The sequence below is a fragment of the Liolophura sinensis genome, chromosome 9, assembly GCF_032854445.1.
Source record: "Liolophura sinensis isolate JHLJ2023 chromosome 9, CUHK_Ljap_v2, whole genome shotgun sequence".
NCBI lineage: Eukaryota > Metazoa > Mollusca > Polyplacophora > Chitonida > Chitonidae > Liolophura > Liolophura sinensis.
This window is the reverse complement of record NC_088303.1, coordinates 22,062,199-22,077,088: the sequence shown is the minus strand read 5'-3', so window position 1 is coordinate 22,077,088 and position 14,890 is coordinate 22,062,199. Positions and strand designations below refer to the sequence as shown.

Genomic DNA, 14,890 nt, shown 5'->3' with positions numbered 1-14,890 from the left:
ATCCAGTACTTCTGGCAGTCATACTGGAGTATTATTACTATACCAGCCCATGTTACCAGGACTCAATATTGGTGACTGGTCATAATGCCATGTGTAACCCATCCATGTGTCGGAGGCACTGTTCTCCGTGTACCAAAACCACAGACGCTTGTATACGAAAACGCTACAGAACAGTTACAAAACTTGAACAGAACATGTAACTTTAATCTGTAACAACAGACAAGACCGACATTATGGCAACCAAACATACATAAAATTTTAGTGAGGTTATGTTAAAAAGGTAACTCGTGCACTGGGCTCTTACGCTGTAAAGGGCCGAATGTCATCAGAATATTCATACTTAAAGCCTGGTTTGCATTTCTAACGTAACTGCTGTAACAATAATATAGCAAAAGTATTATCTTGACGGACGAGTCCAATTTATTATTATCATTACGTTCACGAAATGTGAACAGAAATAGATACGTGTATCAGACGTTTAATTTTTATGAATACAGCATTTCGGTTACAATAGCTGGATTTTACAAAAACGGTATTTCAGGTTTCACAAACAATATTATCTAAGTACGCTTTATGAAAGTCAAGGTATTGTTCAGCCAGAGATTCTTACATGAAGTTGTGAGTCACCATCTAAGTGTGGTCACTTACTGTAGTATATCCTGTTCACACCAGATTTCCTGACTCGATGTGGCCCCTTGGCACTGGTTAATGTGAAGCTCAGCGGCGGCAATGTTGTCAAAGGTTTGAGAACATGCACTGCACATGTACATGAATGTCTCCTGTAGCACTTCCTCCGACTCGCTGCCCGTGGGTTGCAGCTCTACGGTCTGTTGGTTTCCGAGGGCCATCTGCATCGCTGCCACTAGTGTACTATCTTCGGCAAGATTCTGCAAGTTGGTTACAACAGACATCTGCATGGCTTGGACAGCCTCAGTATTTGGGTCTGAATCATGTTTAAATGCTTTCGAGACCTTACATTTAGAGATATGCGTCTTACAAATGGCGGCTGTTCCGAAACAGCGTCGACAGAACGGGCACGTGAACCTGCTGATTCCAGTGTGGGTGACCATGTGGGCCTTGAGGTTGGCTTTCATTTTAAAGGCTTTCGAACAAAGTTCACATTCGAACGGTCTGCGGTCATCATGCTTCGTTTTTTCGTGCTTTCTCAGTATTGTGAGGTAGCTGAACGACTTGCCACATTTTTTACACACATGGGGTCTGTTACCTGTGTGAATGTTGGTGTGGTCAATGAAACTGCGCTTACTGTTAAAACGCTTTCCACAAAAAGAACAGATATATCGGTAGCGCCTATCCTCTGCTGGTTTGTGCGTCTCTATGTGATCTTTCAACGTGTTAGTATCCAAAAACTTTTTGCCACATGTCGGACACGCATGTTTCTTTTCCTGAAAGTGTCTTCGTCGATGCGAATTCATATATCGTTCTATAGGAAACTCTTTTCCGCAAATGTCACACACCGTTGCACCTTGCTTAAAGTGTCGAACGTTAATATGTGAAGTGAGACGATAAATATCGGTGCAGATCTTGTTGCAAATACTGCAACGAATGATGGCGCCGTGAGCTTTGTGCTGATGGCCATCCAGTTTCCTACGATTTGTAAAGCGTTTATTGCAGTGTCCACATTTACATATTTCACTTCTGGGTGCAGTAGTTTCTCGCTTTCTAGGTTGACAGGTGGCGTTGTGAACACTCCTTAAATGGTTGACAAGAGAATCTTTATCAGTTAACACAGCGAAGCACACTTCACACTTGTACTTGTAATGGCTGAACATTATGTGCGCCGCCAGTCTTTCAGGTTTAAAATATCTAACTCCACACACAGGACAAGTCATGCACTTGTTGACGATAACCGTCGCGTCATTGTCAATACAAAGTTCAATAGCCTCAATATTTTTGTCAGCTTTTAAAGTTTCAACTTCATTCAAAACTGGTCGACACTGGGGAGGCATTTCAGATTCTGAATAAACTCTGGGACTGTTTGAACTAGATGCGAGGACATCCACTTCCAATGACATCTCTGACACCTTCTGGGCTTTCTCTTTCCGTCGAATATTTAGTGAAGAATTGTCAGACGACATCTTCTCATGCGTCTGAGAAAGTTCCTTGTTCTTCTGCTTTAGGCTTGTTCGTTCCACCACAAGCCCCACATCAGTGAATGACAAACCGACTTCAATGTGTGGGATATAACAAGACTGCTTGCCCAAGAAGTTAGGAAGAGGTAGAGCAGGATATTTTCTTAGGACAACTTTGGATTGCTCTGTTAAGTTCGAAGACACAGAGGGACCAGAACTTGCTGGGGTACTCTGGCTAGAGATAATCTGTCTGGTACCAATCAACGCAGGAATTCGCATCCCCTCGGATTTATTAACGGGTGAGGCTGATTTCCTCTCAGTCTGTAACCCAAACATCTTGTTGGCTAAATCCTGTGATGCGTTGGTCAATTCGTCGGAAGATAAAGATGCTGGGTGTAGAGGCTTGGATGAATTTTCTGAAGCCCTGGATGTGACAGCCTGTAGTGTAGCTGTTTTAGGACTTGGGTATGCCGATGGTCTCCCTTTTGAATCTTCTGGATTATAACAACTCTCAACAGTAGCATCAGTATGTGAATTCAAAGCGAGAGAGGATTGATTTCTAACATCTTTCCCATCATTGAAGGAAGAACCTCGCTCTGGTCCTCCAGGCAAGGATGGGATAAACGTGAGAGATATATTTGCACTCTGGGCTGTCGATGAGAGAAGTCTCTTCAAGTTCTCTGGTAATTCATTAAACTCAAGTGACTGTGACTTCGCTTCTGAGGCCTTTAATGATGACCGACTCTCAAGGAACTGCTTGACAGTTTCTGACATATGGTTCATGTAAATCACCTGTTGATTTCCAACAGTGGTAATCTTGGAAGTTGAAGGTAAGGCTGCTTTAATGTCATCTGGTAGGTCGTTTAGGAGAAACACTTGAGTTTTTTCCTTGCCAGTACATATACTTCCTTGTTTGGCAACTTTGATATCCTCATTTACATTCTCTCCCTCATCCTTTGTACCACGCATTTCTGGGTTTCTATCTTTCCTGGAGGCCTTTGATGATTTGGTGGACCTACTGTTTGTAAGAACACTTGGTTCATCTTTCGCTTTATTTTGCTTTCTAAACATACTTGTATCAACCCTATGACCTCGAGTAAAGTACCTCTTTGGAGACCGATTTTCAGGAAGTGTTTCAGATAACCTCTTCTCACCATTAGTCGGAGAGTTTATTAATTCTGCAGTGTCCACTGAGACAAGGTCAGAAGACATTGCCTTTGGACTACTTTTGGTACAGTCTTTCACTGTAGTAGATCTCTTAACGGTATCAATCGCTTTATTTTGCCCTGTAGATAATTTTTCTGGTAAGGCGCCATTTTCCTCAAGCAAGTTCTGAGTTTCTGTCTGAACTTCTGTTTTGCCTTGAACCCCTTTTGAGACTTTTCTTGTGGAATACCTTTTCTCTTGCACTGCTGGTGATTCTTCTAATACAGAATGTGTGAAAGTGGACTTTCTCCTTGAAGCTGCTTGGCTCTCTGTCTTGACTATGCAATACAAGACTTCACTTGAAAAGACTTTACTCTTTTCATTTGCAGTCAATAGTTCAGTATCTTCTGCATCAGTTCCTTGGTCCTTATGTTTATCTGAAAACTGAAGTTTCTTTCCTTTTTGCAAATGAGGTTGCGATTTTCCTGCACTCCAAGTTGAGCCTAGATCAGCATAACTAGAGATCCTACATTTTGGATCTGTGCTTGAATAACGATGGTCATGGTTGGTGCTTTTGGTTAGGAGCACTTCAATCCCAGCAACACTACTGCCACTGATCGAGCCAAAATTGTTAAGCAGTGGCATTGTTTTCAGACGTGATGGAGGCGAGGATCGGCTCTCACCTGTAACAAGATCAACAAACAACTTAAGAACAAGCAACAGAAATATAGCTGAGATAACACACTATAAAGAACAAGATCTGTGCAGGACACACCTCTCATTTTCTGTAACGTCTATATATTTATTTGATTGAATATCTATATATTTATTTGATTGGTGTTTTACGATGTAATATTGGTGGCCAGCATTATGGTGGGAAGAAACGGGGTACAATGAAAACCCACAACCACCCGCAGCATGCTGGTAGGCCTTCCCAGGCCTTAAGCTCACAGTGACTGCATTGGAGAAAAGCTCCTGGGCCATTGCGCAACGCTGTCTTGCTAACCACAGAGGCTCCATCACCAGTTTAATTTGGTCAATTCAAAGGCGCAGAGCCTTCTCACAAGAGACCACTGTCTTCCATACTTCGTTCTGATACCTTTGTTACTTTGTCAAGTTTCATATCCTCGTATCATTTCTCATCTCCTTTTCACATTTTGATATTTCAATATGAATGCATCAACAACAGCAGTCTAGCTTATGTGTTCGTGAAATCTGAAGGCACCAGGCAAATGTCTTTACAATAAAGTAATAGGTTCACTGTGACCTGGAATTGATCACTTAACCATACTTTTGTGGTCACTAATAATAGAATACTCATTATTGCTCTAAGGAATAGACTGATACATACTTCTCGATAATTCCAAAATGTGTGCAGGCTGATCATGAAGAGAGCTGAAGGGTGTTGCCACATTGGTGGGGGTCATGGGGGTCGCAGAGGTCACAGGGGACACATTAACCGTGGAGCTCGATGGGGAAGCTGGGAAGTTATCAGGTGTTTTTTCTACAGGCATGGCCCAATCTGCACACAAACATATAAATGAGCCATACAATGGACGAATTTGACGCCATGTATGTTATATCTACATGTACACTTCATGAAGGACTCCTAGTACTTGCTTCATTTAAAACAATGATTTCAAGCTGACACACAAAAAAAAAAACAACAAATTACTGCCTTGGTGATAGAGATGCCTGTATGTCTTTTCATACTTTTAGTGTTCATTTATTAATTTGATTGGTGTTTTATGCTGTATTCAAGAATTTTCACTTATACGACGACGAGAGGAAACTGGGCAGAGCCCGGGGGTAACCCATGACCATCTGCAGGATGCTGAACGACTCTCCCACATACGGCCTGAGAGGAAGCCAGCATGAGCTGGACTTGAATTCACAGCGACCGCAGTGGTGAGAGACTCCTGGGTCATTACACTGCGCTAGCGGCCTAACCACCTGAGCCACGGAGGCCCCCTCATAAGTTTAGTGTCAATGGTGACAAATGCAAACATATCATCAGACAGTATGCATTCTTATTAAAAAATAGGAAATTGATTTTAAATTCAACATCATCTTTCAGGCCTTGAAACTGTTGTGTGATCACATTATTTTGTTGCTTACATAAAAATTTTCTTTCGATATTGAGAAATTGAGAAATGAATTTTGTGACCAGTTTTTACTTAACACATGATCTGCAAGTTTCTAAATTTACACGAAGGACCATCTCAGCTTGACATGTCAATCAGTAAAGCATATATCTAAGTATGAATTTGTAACACAAATTCCTTGAATTTGGATTAATATTATCCTCAAAATAACATGAATTAGACTTAGAAATATTTGTTGTGTCAGTTCCTTGGAACAGGGTGTAAGTTAGAGGTAGTGGTGACGTTGTAGTCAGTGAAACAGAACCGTAACTGACAACAGATGAGTAATGCATACCTGGTTTTGTTGTCTTCACAGAAACACTTTTGTCATTGTTGATTTGTAAGAATTTCTGAGGATAGAATAAAACTTGAATAGTTATTGGTACCTACTGGGTATGACATAAAGTGTAAAAAATGATGTAAGCCTCCTGTGACAGGAGGTTTTACCTTTCAAGTACACTCATTTCACTTCTCATTTGATATATATATTTATTTGATTAGAGTTTTACACAGTACTCAAGAACATTATTTCTTATCTGAATACCAACCAACTAATAAAAAGTGACTAGAGTTTTACAATATTATCTACTAATTCTCTGCACATTAAAAACATGTACATAAGAAAAGTTTACGGACTCATTTGGACCCCACCTATGACCTTCAGTTCAGCGAGGAGAATGTCTTGGGGACACCTTCCTGAGATGAAATTACTGTAATTCTTCAACCTTTTCGCATGTTTGTAAGATCATTATTCTGAGGGGAATATTCTGCGTAAACTTATAAAATTTTAAAAGTCCTGAAATTGGTGTACATAGTTTTGAATCATAAATCAAATTAAAAAGGTGTATAAACCTGAATGTTGCTCTTTCATAGAGAAAAAAATTACGGTAACATAACAGTGACACAAAAATTCAGAAATACAAAAAAAAAAACCACAAATGAGACACCATGGTTACTTCAATGTCTGGCTGTAAATCAGTGAAATCAGTGACTGAAATCATTTCTAATAAACTAGCACACACACTCAAAACTATCACTTTCAGTTTGACTGTTAGGCATGTCCGAGGAATAAATTAAAAGTAAAATCTAATTTCCACTTATGTTAGAGCGAAGGTCGACTTACCTACTGAATGAAAGGTATCAAATCAGTGGTCAGGAAAGGGCTGTCAAACTCAAAACCAAATCAATTTCTTACCTCAAACAGATAGGACTCGGCTTTAAGAATGTTAGCGAGGCATCCCTTGACACTAAGGACAGGGCGGCTGGGGTCAGTGCCTGGGGAGGAGATCCACTCTACACTTGTTGCCCCTGCAACATCTGATAACAACTTCTCAGCGGTAACAAGGGTAGCAAAGTTAAACACTTTGAGGAATGGCTGTGATAAGGTTGCTGTGACTGAATCGAACATCTGCAAGAAAAATCCACATTAAAATTTATTTATTTATTTGTAGTTTTTGTCATACTCAAGAATATTTCGCTTATATGTATACCATGCCCAGCATTATGGTGAGTGGAAACCAGGCAGAGACTGGTGGAATCTCATGACTAACTACCAGTTGCTGGCACACATTCCCATGTACGACTGAAGAGGAAGAGCTGGACTTGAACTCATAGTGACCGCATTGGTGACAGGCTCCTGGGTTATTACACTGCGCTAGCACGCTAACCAACTGAGCCACAGAGGCCGCCATCTCCGGGTAAATAAAGCCAGATTACACCATAAATACATATTCATTATAGGTGAAATATCAGGGTTTTCTTCAGAGAGAAATGTAATATTTCATGCTTTATGGTAACAAATTTGTTATTTACACTGATGGAATTCCACAGCTGGGCACAGCTAAACCACATCATATTTTATGTAAATATGAAACAAATGCACTGTGAATAATGACACACAAATTATCCTTGTGAAAGTCAAAAACAAAAACATTTGTGAGATATCTCATTTGTTATCCTTCCACTCTTTATCCAAACAATAATTACTATGATCATTTTTTGGTGGTATATGGTGACAGATCCCAAATTGACTTGAATAGGGTTTTTCATCTTAATGATAGCAAACTGTGATAATAACAAGACAAGAATTGACTGGTCAGTTGGGTGGCATTTGTTCAAGCACAATGCCCCACGCTCTATTTGCATAATAAAGTGTGATGGGGGCCTGTGTGGTCAAGGGGGTTAGCACACCAACGTGGCGCAATGACCCAGGAAACTTCCCACAAAGTGGTTTCTGTGAGTTCAAGACCAGCTCATGCTGAACTCCTCTTGGGCTGTACTTGGGAAGGCCTGTCAGCAACCTGCAAATGGGTTCTTCAAATGGGTTGTTGAAACAGTAAACATGTAAATAACACACTAAATTGGGTTTGGAGCACAGCTGTGCTGTAATCAATGGCTTGTGGATATCAAAATCAGTGGTAAGGATCTATCATTAAACCACTCAACAAGCAAGAAACTCAATATAACCTGGAGCTGTCAAACTTTTCTACTGGACTGAAAATATCTTTCTTAACGTAAGGTTAGTGTTAACTGCGACAACATTGTCCCACATCTCAAGTCTGAAGCCTCTGATAACGAACCCTGGATCTGCAGTCCACACTTTTTTCATCAGACAAAAGGGCAATTCGCTATGGCCTAGAGTTAAATGTAAATAATGCTTATACCTCTGGAATATGCGTGACCATTTGAGTACCTACCAGATATGTGTGACAGTAAGCTGACTTGGCATTTCAGGAGTCCCACCAGTTCACTCAGACATGTACGAGATAGATTGGGGGCTCTCGCAAGGTAAAAGGCGGAATTTTACAGTACTTGCTAGACTGAGTACACATCTCACATAGCCGGCTCTGCTGAACCAACAGGGCTGTTAGCAGCTACAGTAAAATCACGTCTTTAGCCGCAATAGTTTGTGAGAGCCCCACACTGTCTCGTTCCAATTTGTGTGAACTCAAAGAGACTCCTGAAATGCTGACTCAGCTTAAAAACAAAGCACCATTCCATACCTCAATTTGTGCCTTAGAATCCAGAGCATGTCTAGGCAGGCTCCTATCCATTTCACCTCCTGACATGTCATCATCTGAGTCTACAGTCTGACACAGGACATCTTCATTTTCTAGGACACTGCTGATTTCAGTTTCAGGGGCATCCTCAGTCTCCATCTCACGGCTGCTGAGCTGTCTGCAGGTGTCTAAATGGCTGGAGAACTGTGCCAAGCCTGACTTTGTGGTGCCACAGTAAGGACAGTGATAGTGCAAGGCTGGATTGGCGACTCCATATTGTTCACAATCCAGATGGCAGGCCAGGATAGTGTAGCCTGTAGGAATACAACAACAACACCGAATCATAAGTGTGTAAGGGTCGAGCCTTAGCTTCATACATATGTAAGAGGGAAGTGCAGAAGTTTCCTCTGAAAACTGTGTTCCCAGTTATCTTCTACATATTCAAATCATGGGATTACCCAAAGTTCTAAAGGAATGAGTTAGGCGTGAGATCGGTTTTTCAATCACTATTCCATTAGATCAATAATATTCCAATATACACCAAGAAATGATGATAGATCAGTCTGATCAACCAAGATAAGGGGGATCTATGTGAATAGAAATGGACTTCTACTTCAATTTCTGCTTCCAACCAGTAATACTAGAGGTTATTCCCGCGTTGAGAAGGGAATTTAAACCTTGGTTGTGAACCCTTAGCCAGAGCTGCAACCTCCCCTCCCTAACCACAGCCGCCTGGGGTTTTCCGGATACCCTTCTCAACGTGTGGATTAAGAATTTGTCCCTACAATATTTAGCAAACAGAAAGCCAGCCTTGCACATATATAAAGCTGAGATAAGAAAAATCATGCTAGATATGTCAACTGCAGGCAACGCTGGCATAGTGGCGTGATTATGAAGTCACAATGACACGCCATGGAATGCAGCACCACAAAAAACAATGACATCAGCGTGTGCATTAATTCAGCTGCGAAGGGTATAAACGTTGAGTCACAACGAAAAATTAAGTCCGTCTATGCAGTGGTAAATTTCATATACCCCTTTAGGACATGGCCTGCCGCTCAGACAAGTGAATGTCAACATTTTAACCTGACTGATCAATGAATGGCAATCGAGAACCATGGATGATATAGCGACAAACTGATATACCTGACAGCTGATCTACAAATTATTGAAATGACCACATACAAACTGCCTGCAAACAAGTATTTTCTAAACTTCAAAATAAAGTAAAAAGAAAAGAAATTGACAAATATTGCCTATAACTTTTTTTTTTTTTCAAAAAAGTCCTTAATAAACTGGCATCACTGGATAGACGAACCTCTATGAGTGACAGCATTGTCTTGGTGATGGCTGAAGTGAATGCGTAGGTTTGCGATCGTGTTAGGATCTGTTCTTTCGTAAGTACACAGAGGGCAGTGATACAGACGGTTGCAGCATTTCCTAGAACAACAACGACGGATAGGAATGTCTGATGTGTTTCTCACAATAGACTTGTGCCACTGGAATAGATGAAAAATACACATTGCATAAGTTGTGCATCAAGTAATATAAACTGCATAACATAAAACTTCATGCGTCAGTCTTGTTTAAACAGCCAATGTTGTCATACCTGTCATACCCAATGAATAAGGTACAATGTAGGCATACTGACAGATTTTAATACATTTGCAACCGTGTATATATTATACCCACCAAACGAAGCCTGTTCTGCTTCTTATTCTTTCAAAACTAAAAACAATTAACAGATTTTCCATTGTTTCCCCACTACATTTCAGGTTTGGTCTACAAAAATGCACTTTCAGAAGCACATAAAGGCCTTAAAATGATACTTTTGATGCCAACTCCATTGTTTCCCTGACTAGAAATTTATCAAATTTCTCTATAAGGTGAATGAATCAATTAGGAGCAAGCAAACTGTGTCAAATGTAAGAAGCTAACCTTTCTGTGAAATATAGTATCATCGTCTTATCCTGTTTTTATGCCACACATGATTTTAGCCTAAAATGACAATGGTACAAGTGTATGCTGAAAGTACTTCATGAAAATATAACAAAACACAAATTCGGCCTAAAAAGTGCATTTCCACATGTCCTGCAATATCAAAACTCCTATTTTTTAAATTCAAAATGTTTTCTTGTTTATATGTGTACCAGACTTACATATTCGGCAAAGACCTGCTGCGGGTTTTCTAATGTCCTGGTATTAATACTGCCTTCTTGCTTCATTTTGATCAGGGCAAAGCACTTGCGGAGATGGTTGGCCATGCTGGAGGTGGTAGTCTGGATATTGTCACAGCCCGGACAATGGTAGTGTCCCAGTCCTGGCTCAGGGTTATTCCAACAACTATCCTCACACCGACGTAAGGTAAAGTCTAAACATCAAGGCAAATGCAGAATTCTGATTACCAGACAAAACTGTTATAAAACAGATGGTCTTCAGTTTAATCCCTGACATGGTCTCCTACATGTTGATATCTTGTCTGAATTCTAGAGGCTGTTACATTCCCAATGACATCTGCACCATCTATATCTTAAATATAACCTAGAAACCTCTTCTAAAAACTTCTGAAAAATGACGCTTTGTAAATGTATCCCCAGCAACATTTATAGTACCGTGACTGTTAAATTTAAATGCTTGCCCTTACAGATGAAGAGTGTTACTATTTCATCTGTTCTGCATAAATTAAGACTTGAAGCATCGTTTAATATCCCAGACTTGGCCAAAGAATTTGTGGACTCCAATCTTTCACTGTTCTTAGTGGTCATGATGACAATAAACAGTGTGTCCAGTTCTTCTTCAGCATCCACCCGTGTGCTGCGCCAGTCTGTATTCCACACGTGGGAAAGTTTGTCAGAAACTTGCCCAAGGTTTACCCTGGCCACTGGTTTTCTCCATCAATAAAACTGATCATCATTGCATGTAGAAAACTACCAAATAAATCAATCAATCCGTCTAAATTTATAACTGTGATATCGCAATGACGCAGAAATTCAGCAAATTAACTCATGATGACAAAGGACAATATCTCCTTCAGCAAGTGTAACCATGGTAACTGTGTAAGATTGCGCAAAGGATAACATGACCGTCATCCATACCTTACTGTCACCAATGCAACTCAATCAGAGAGAGAGCAGGGGAATCTACAAATTCACTGTCCAAGACCTGGTTTGAACCCACTTGTCAAAGTGTCTCAGCTAAGGAAGGTAAGCCCTTCTAACCACTACACCATGCCCATACCAACTAAATCAAACTTCCCTGTGTTACGTCAGCATCCATGGGTGTACTTAATATTGCCAGGCTAATGGTGACAAGCACAGGTATGCCCAGGTATGTACAGGTATCATGCGGTGTTGACTCACCCCGATACACCAAACATGGTGGTTGTTTGGCATCAGGAGCATAGGCTAAGTGGACATTCTCTCCCTGTGAAGAAGAATTTAATGCATATAACTACACACTCATACATCCCTCATTGTTTTATCAATACATCTGACTGCTGTTTTACAGTGTACTCATAGATGTTTAACAGCTGATTGTAATTTATTGACTAACTTGATGAAGGTAAAGTGCTGTATTCAAGAATATTCTGCTTATAAATACAAAGTTAGTAAATGAGTAAAGGATTATGAGTGGAGAAAACCAGGCAGAGCAATGAGGAAATCCCCGCCCTGCTTTAGGTACCTGACAAACTCTTTGACTCAAAGCTGCACACACTGGGTTTGAACACACAGCCTCATTGATCAAAGCAGATTAACTCAAGCAAATAGTTTTCACAGCACATAAAATCACAATCAAAAATTTCTAGACTATTGACCTCTGAACAAATGGTAAATTTCCCTCCCTGACTTATAATGGAGAAAATATGAATAACAGTACTTCTTTTAGGAAAGTAGAAAGTTACCAGTGTTTTGTCCATTTTAAACAATAGTCATTAACAATATCCATGTACCTGAGTCACTTTCTATACTACTCAAATGGTATATAGAGTAAACTTGTGACATAAATTGTCCTATTTTATGAATATGGACTACATATATATCTACAAGGCTGAAAACTTTATTATCATGCTTTATGTAACACGTTTCTGCATTTATAACGGCTTGCTTTACACATGAGGGCCAAGTTACATGTTTCTTGGATCTTCGAACACACACACTAATTGAACAGGCTAAGCAGTAGAACATGCTATGACATTTGCATGGCAGTGAGCAACAGGTTTGTAAGTTCCAGGCCACATAACAATGTGCATTATTTCACCATGGGTTCCTCAAAGAAATATGATAATTTTGGTGTCCCTTTACACAAAGTTCTCCGTCGTACTGTACTTTCCAGAATAAGGATGTGCACTGTGGTCACAAAAGGGTGACAACCCAACTATCATTTAACAATGAAGAACTAACCTTGTCCTCCAAATGAGCCTGTAGGTGAGAGACAAATTTAAACCTCCGATCAATAAGCTCTGGACACACTGGACAGTGGTAGTGACCCCCAATGTCCTCTGCACACAGGTGGAAGCAGCGCAGAATGAACAGGTCTGCAAGGTCAAATGTATCAATGCAATATAGAAGAATATAAATGATACAAAAATCATTTATTAATTGATTCACTTGATTATTGTTTTATGTCATATATGTTCAAGGTTGGGACTTCCTACCCTCACTGATAAACTTGACACCTTTTCAACCACTAAAGCACTTTTTCCAGTGGAATTACGAATACCATTATTCTGAAAATGATGATAAAAATGATTTATTTGTGTCATTAAAGATGCAAACTTCATAAAACTGTGTAAATGATTTCTCTACACTGCAGAGATTTCCCAGAATGTTTCTTAACATTGGTTGCACAGGTGGTTGAAAGAGTTGAAGAATTAGGGTAATTAGAGAGACAAACCAGCCGACATGTCCAAAGTAAACATTCACAACTGGGAAAGGAACATTTGAAGTCAATACAATGACGTCAAGGACCTGCTGCCAGGCATCGGACAGGTTCCAATTGTTCTTGCATTAGCTACGTTAGAACCTAATCTGTTTAATAAGATGAACACTTAAGAACAACATTCCTTTCAATATGATTTATCGCAGCAAATGAATCTTGCATTTGCTCAATTTTTTTTTTATCACTCATGAGAAAGATACAATATAATTTATCGCAGTGATGGATCTATTCTGCATTAGCTATCTTATACCCTAATGTTTTTATCACACTCATGAAAAAAATTTCTCACAATATCATTAATCGCAATGAATCACTCTTGCATAAGCTCTAATAGAGCCCAACTTTTTAAGTGCACTCATGAATTTGAACTACTGTACTTCTTCACCCTTTCCGTATGCTTGCAAGGTGTTTATTCAAGCATATTCTGATGGCATTACTCTGTGTTGTGTGATAAAATTATATTTTTTGCGAAGCTTGGACACTGGCCAATCCAACCAATGTAGTTTTTGTCCCCAGAATCAAATTAAAATGAGCATAAATTGCACTAGAAGCTGCTCTTCTATATGAAGAAAGGTTAAGGAATTAAGATAGTAATGAATAATTCTGACAGTTGTACTGTATCAGTGTTTCATTTCAGGAGAATACCTTTGTACTGGACAGCATTTGGCCAATGAGATTCTTCCAGATGATCCTGCACTCTGCTGGGTTTTGTAGCCTTAAAATGTGAAAGATCACAGAATGGGCAATGGAAGGAAGACTTGCAACCACAGTTAAGGTCAACACAGCGCTTCAAGACAACGGAGTTCCCAAACGGAATGAAAGTCTTGTGGGATGATGCCGTGCTGGTCTGAAACAAAAATGGTACGGATACCTACAGTGAGTGAGTGAGTGAGTGCTTGGGGTTTAACGTCGTACTCAACAATTTTTCAGTCATTTGACGACGAAGGAATCATTAGGGTGCATGTACGTGTAATGTGCCTCCTTGTTGCAGGACGGATTTCCACCGCTCTTTTATTTACGGATACTTACAGATACTTTGATCGATATCTCTCACAATACATTACACTTTGAGAATATCATATTTCATTCATTTACTGAATTTCTGGAAATTTGTTTGACACTCAGTTACTGACAGTTCGTGCTCTTAAATTAGCTTTCCTAAAATTTGTTTCGCTTCATACAGTTGTTGTTGTTGTAATATTTGCAAAATATAACTTGATAGCTTTCACAGACGGCTGCAGACACAGTCTTACCGACACTTTCATATTTCGCGATTCGTGTGACATCGCTGACAAAAACAAACGTCTAAGGTGATTCGAAGACCCCTCGCGAAATTCGAGCAGAAAAGGGACTTTCGTCAGTCATCTAAGCGACCAAAACAAAATGGCGGAAAACTGACGGGCGGAGTCGTGCGGACGAAGGGAGATAACATATACCTGCGGTCCTCACATTGTCGGAAAGGTTACATTTTTAGTTCAGTTTAATTGAATGTCGATTATGGCGGTATTTAACGATCTGATGTGGACCTCAGAATTTTCAGCATTTTAAGAATTACTTTTTAATAATGCAATTA

General features: G+C 39.9%; 1 protein-coding gene across 1 annotated transcript; it reads right to left on the bottom strand.

Moving 5' to 3' along the window:
• Positions 1–231: 231 nt before the first annotated feature.
• LOC135475700 (uncharacterized) lies at positions 232–14,705 on the bottom strand. The gene is made up of 11 exons (XM_064755631.1): positions 14,571–14,705; positions 13,963–14,164; positions 12,780–12,913; positions 11,739–11,802; positions 10,539–10,750; positions 9,698–9,878; positions 8,383–8,693; positions 6,576–6,788; positions 5,676–5,730; positions 4,588–4,758; positions 232–3,919 (listed from the first exon to the last, which is right to left on the bottom strand). Exons 1-11 carry the CDS (start codon positions 14,601–14,603, stop codon positions 645–647), a joined length of 4,851 nt encoding a protein of 1,616 aa, XP_064611701.1. The 5' UTR covers positions 14,604–14,705; the 3' UTR covers positions 232–644.
• Positions 14,706–14,890: the final 185 nt, after the last annotated feature.